Source organism: Pygoscelis adeliae, unplaced genomic scaffold (assembly GCF_000699105.1).
Source record: "Pygoscelis adeliae isolate BGI_AS28 unplaced genomic scaffold, ASM69910v1 Scaffold19, whole genome shotgun sequence".
NCBI classification, from domain to species: domain Eukaryota; kingdom Metazoa; phylum Chordata; class Aves; order Sphenisciformes; family Spheniscidae; genus Pygoscelis; species Pygoscelis adeliae.
Window position 1 is genome coordinate 232,681 of NW_008825533.1, and position 6,000 is coordinate 238,680.

Consider the following 6,000-nt stretch of genomic DNA (forward strand, 5'->3'; position numbering starts at 1 on the left):
TACTGTTTCAGTATAAAGCAGTATGTCACTGAAAAAATCCTGGCACTTAAGTGGTGTTTATGTGTATCCAAGTGCACATCTAGTCATGATGTTCTCCCTTTCACATGCCATGTAATAAAATTTCAAGAACTGTTAGATTTAGCTGTCTTTGGGGCCAGAAGCCTCTGACTGCAGTCTGTTGTAAAGTCTGCAACCTGTGGAGCTCCCTAATTTTGTTGATTTCTAGTATTTGGATAGTATTTGTTAGCAGCTACAGTGGCAGGTGGCACGGCAGTTCTGCAGCAAAAGCCATGGGCAAGACAGGCAGTCTTCCCCAAAATATTACATTTTGATTGCATCCTTAGTTTTTATCCCTCTGTGCTGGCTGAGCTCTAAGCATCTCGCTGGTCCGTGAGAACAGACATGGGCTGGGCTGTATTTGCCTTGCACACACTTGGCTGGTATACAAAGTGTTGGTATCAAAAGACTGCTTTCTTCTTAACCTGCAAAGGTGGCCAGACTCACACACAGCAGCATGGGGATTTTTGAACTTTCTTGTCTCAGGAGAAAGTTGCGATAAGGCTTAGTTGTCATTCTGGGAGAAAACACAAGGATTTTAAAATAAGCACAGCGATGTCTTGAGGATTTTTAAAGTTTCTTGGAACATCATGTTTCAGATTCTGCCTTACTTGCCAGAAACTTTCCAAATGCTGGCTAAAGCCTTCCAGCGCGCTGGTACCCGCAGATCCTGCCCAGTGGCACATTGGTGGGGGGGTCTGGGGAAACATATGATCTGGAGCAGATGTTTTTGTTGTGAAACCTTAACAAATCCTAGCACAGCTTTCGCCTAGTTGACTCTATTTTGTAGTGCACACAGTTACCTCAGAGATAAAGCCTGAATGTGGAAAAGCTACATTCAGAGGAATTGTGCTAGTCAGCTTTGACAAATCTCCTTCACTGCTGTCTTACAGTGAACTTGCTACCTTTCGCTCTATTTCCTTTGGGCTGCATGCACTGACGGTGCTTTGGTTCACTAGCTCCCAAAGATAAACTCCTAACCTGTATGTTTTGATGAACCCATGTACCCCTAACCTCAGTCTTTTCCTAGAAAGCAGCACTGAGGCAATTTGGTTGCACAAAAAGCAGATACAGAGTTTACCTCAGCTCTGCAATCTACAGCCAGTTCATGGATATATTGGAAGTTGTGGCTGTGCCGTTAGCAGCAGTATAAATCAAGGTGAACCTTGACAGTAGGTTTTCCATTTTAAAGCTCTTTTCTGACAGTGGCTGTAAGAACATGATTGTAAGGAAGGTGCAAATAACTATAGAATTGTTTCTTCACATAAAAAGTGTTTCCTCATTGATTGACTTCAATCCTGAAATATGGAGATTAATGTTACAGGTTTAAAAAAAAAAAAAAAGCCGCCAAAAACCCAACATGGTTCTGATTCATGTAATTAACAACTGCTGGTCTGGTTCAAAAGTAGAGGGGCAAAATGGTAAGCAATATTTATACCCTGTTGGAATAAAGTATGCTACATAGAATTCAAATGTAAACTCCCCCTGCCCCTCCCCCAGGTACTTGTCTGCAAATTTAAGATTGGATATTTAGGATTCAGTATTGCTCATATTATGTACCACTAGAATAACATGTAGACATGGGCACTGAAGTGTATATTTGGCTGTTTTGAGTATGGAGAGGTGATAATGAGCTTATATCCAGGATCTTTCTTGCATCTTGAATGAAAGCCCAAAATCCTCTGCATTTCTTAATTCTTCTACTTATCTACTCATGAGAATGTGGCCTTAGTCAAAGTTTAAAAAAACCCCAACAAAACCAAAACAAACAAAAGGAAAAATTTCACTAGCTATATGCCTTCCCCTCAGAGAAACACAAGTTTTATTGATCTTATGATTATTCTTTTACAGTGAAATAAATGCCCGGCTTGATGCTGTGTCTGAAATTCTACTGTCAGAATCCAGTGTGTTTGGTCAGATTCGAAATCTTCTTTGTAAGCTGCCAGATATAGAGAGAGGCCTCTGCAGTGTTTTTCACAAAAAGGTATATGCATAATTACCCTAATTCATTATTTTCTAAATGGCATCATTCTGTCTTAATGTACTTCCATAGTTTTTGTGTGTTTGTTTAAAAATATTTTCTTCTTAGCGAGACTGAGGCTGACATAATAAAGGGGTGCAAGTTTATAAAAACTATTTTTGCCTTATGGTAGAATCTTACTTTCTTCGTTATCAGCGATATGCTGATAGAAACAATGTCTGAGTAGGGTTCTAGAATACATACATTATATTGCTAATGCTAACAGGAAAAACATCTATGGTACTCGTGATTTAGTGGCTAGATTCAGTGAGATGGGATGGTGCAATAGGTCCTTGTGCCACAAATTATTTCCTTTTAAAACAAAGCATTCCATTCTGTATGCTTATCTAAAATCACACTTGCAAGTGAAACCACTTGGCTGTAGTTAACTGTTTTCAAATGAATGTTAATTTGTTTATAAATTATGTAATTTGGATCTCACTTGCACATTTTAATAAGAATTAGTTGTAATGAGAGTGACAATTCTTAGTTGCAGCAGATTAATGTGCTAATAGCACCTGTGCAGTACTTCATGTTCTTTTATTTCACTGTTATATTTAGAGGTTTTGACAGTTTGTTTTAGATAAAGGAATAGGTGGGTAGAAGGAGATCAAAGTTGGAATTTCTTTGGATGGTACAGCACAAAGGTTTCCTCTCTCTGAAAATCTGAAACTCAGTTCTTTTATGATTTTTAAAGCTCTGATGTGTTGCAGTGTTAGGCACATGGAAAGACATGCATATTTCAATGAATGGATACAGAGGTCCAGCCACAATGAAGTTTATGAAAAGAGGGACTGCGCACCAACTTCCTCATTCTCTAAAATGTACCATATCCACATGATACAATCTTTCAAAACAACTGCCCAGAAATTAGATAATTCACTTGTTAATGGTTTAACTCATTTCAGGTTAAGTGATATGTAATAAGGTTTGTATGGATACATCTGCATTTCACAACATCCTGGCAATCCTCCACTGCTATCCTGTGCTTCCTTTTTTTTTTTTTTTGTACTAGTCTGTATCTGTTTCTTCAGGTGTCCCTTCTTGTTGTAGGGCTGCTTACCCTTCTCAGCTTTAAAGCTGGCATTTAGGTGGAACCATTCGGAGGCCCTGGATTTTCATGTGATTTTTGGAATGAGATGACAATGTAGTTTGCCTTAAAAACAGCCACTGTAGCGTGAAGATACGTGTGTAGTGAATCAGATGTTGGAAAGAAGTTGCAGGAGAGATGTGCTCCAGCAGAATCCTTAAGAAGGGGAAATGGGGGGGAAAGCTCCAAGCACACACTTTTCCTTTGATGAATTAGCTTCCCTTGGTAAAATGCTAGTTTGTCATCCATTACAGAACACTGTGGAGAGTGCCCAAAGTACTGAAGATCTTTAGGACTTTGAGGAGATGACAGTGTCCCTGAAAGACAGGGTCTGTTTTGAATAAAGAATCAAAAGCAGACTCTGGGAAACAGATTCTGCAGTCTAGACAGACAGTGAATACAGAGCCTGAAGAAAGGTCCCTGCAAAACAGATACATATTCATGAACATGGAGTAACTGATTTTCATGAATTTTTTTTTTCAGAATATCCAGTAAATGCTGCCATTTCAGTTCCCACTAGGAGCCTTTCCGCATCTGTTAATTCCAGATGTCCATCTCCCACATGCTCAAAATGAGGTTCCCTGCAATTTCATTCCCACTAAGGGTTCCACATCTCTGAGTGGAGCACACTGATGGCTTAACTAAAGGAATATACTGTAATGCAGGCTTGTTAATTCAGTGTCAACTGCATAAGAAATAGGTGAATGTGACAAGTATTTCATCCTTCAGGTCCTTTAGACTTCAGTGACGTTAGTATTTGAGGAGGTATGTTTCATGAAGGGAGACCTCTGAAGTGTACAAAGGTGGCTGGATTGTCTTGGTTGTTTCAAACATCTTTTATTCAGATCAGCCACTGCAGAACTTTATTGTGCAATGCACTTTGCACCAGTAACCTCTAGAGAAGACAAAAAAAAATTAAGGCAAAACAATGCTCTGTTTTGGAACTGACTTTGCAAGGCAAAGCATCCTTATGGGAGCTCTTCTGGTAAATAACATCATTGTATATTTTCCTGGTCTGACTGTTAATTTTTTTTTAATAAGTCTTCTAATGATTATCTGGTAGCATCATTCAAATTTGCAATTGTTAATCTGACCTTCCACAAATTTGCATTACCCCAAACCCAAACCACCAAAAACCATTGCTGATCTATGCCCAAGTATGAGCAATCTGGAATTAGAACACCATTCATAGAATCATAGAAACATTAAGGTTGGAAAAGACCTCTAAGATCGAGTCCAACTGTCAACCCAACACCACCATGCCCACTAAACCATGTCCCTAAGCGCCTCATCTACACATCTTTTAAATACTTCCAGGGATGGTGACTCAACCACTTCCTTGGGCAGCCTGTTCCAATGTTTAACCACTCTTTCAGTAAAGAAATTTTTCCTCATGTCCAATCATGAGGGGTGTGCGTGTCCCTGGTGTCCCTGTGCGCCGGCTGCGTGTCCCCTGGTGTCGTGTCCCATGGGTGGGCGTCCGTGCCTGCTGCGGGGGGGGTGTCCCACGGGTGCGTATGTCCAGGACCAGCACGCGTCTCCGGGGATGGAGATCATAGAATCATAGAATCATAGAATCATTAAAGGTTGGAAGAGACCTCCAAGATCATCGAGTCCAACCGTCAACCCAACAACACCATACCCACTAAACCATGTCCCTAAGCGCCTCATCTACCCGTCTTTTAAATACTTCCAGGGATGGTGACTCAACCACTTCCCTGGGCAGCCTGTTCCAATGTTTAACTACTCTTTCAGTAAAGAAATTTTTCCTTACATCCAATCTAAACCTCCCCTGGCGCAACTTGAGGCCATTTCCTCTCGTCCTTTCGCCAGTTACTTGGGAGAAGAGACCGACACCCACCTCGCTACAACCTCCTTTCAGGTAGTTGTAGAGAGCAATGAGGTCTCCCCTCAGCCTCCTTTTCTCCAGGCTAAACAACCCCAGCTCCCTCAGCCGCTCCTCATAAGGCTTGTTCTCCAGACCCCTCACCAGCCTCGTTGCCCTTCTCTGGACACGTTCCAACATCTCAACATCCTTCTTGTAGTGAGGGGCCCAAAACTGAACACAGTATTCGAGGTGCGGCCGCACCAGTGCTGAGTACAGGGGCACTATCACTTCCCTGCTCCTGCTGGCCACACTATTTCTGATACAGGCCAGGATGCCGTTGGCCTTCTTGGCCGCCTGGGCACACTGTCGGCTCATGTTCAGCCGGCTGTCGACCAGTACCCCCAGGTCCTTTTCCGCCAGGCAGCTTTCCAGCCACTCTTCCCCAAGCCTGTAGCGCTGCATGGGGTTGTTGTGGCCGAAGTGCAGGACCCGGCACTTGGCCTTGTTGAAGCTCATACAGTTGGCCTGGGCCCATCGATCCAGCCTGTCCAGGTCCCTCTGCAGAGCCTTCCTACCCTCGAGCAGATCAACACTGCCGCCCAACTTGGTGTCGTCTGCAAACTTACTGAGGGTGCACTCGATCCCCTCATCCAGATCATTGATAAAGATATTGAACAGAACTGGCCCCAATACTGAGCCCTGGGGAACACCGCTCGTGACCGGCCGCCAACTGGATTGAACTCCATTTACCACAACTCTCTGGGCCCGGCCGTCCAGCCAGTTTTTGACCCAGCGCAGAGTACACCTGTCTAAGCCGTGAGCCGCCAGCTTCTCTAGGAGAATGCTGTGGGAGACGGTGTCAAAGGCCTTACTGAAGTCCAGGTAGACCACATCCACAGCCTTTCCCTCGTCCACTAGGCGGGTCACCTGGTCATAGAAGGAGATCAGGTTGGTCAAGCAGGACCTACCTTTCATGAACCCGTGCTGGCTGGGCCCGATCCCCTG

The 6,000-nt window shown here is 43.2% G+C and overlaps 1 protein-coding gene across 1 annotated transcript in view; it reads left to right on the forward strand.

Moving 5' to 3' along the window:
• Window positions 1–6,000, forward strand: part of MSH3 (mutS homolog 3) — a 123,298-nt gene that overhangs the window by 61,856 nt on the left and 55,442 nt on the right. Inside the window, exon 13 of the mRNA XM_009331783.1 lies at window positions 1,909–2,041. Within this exon, the coding sequence (XP_009330058.1) occupies window positions 1,909–2,041 (133 nt within the window). The remainder of the gene's footprint in view (window positions 1–1,908; window positions 2,042–6,000) is intronic.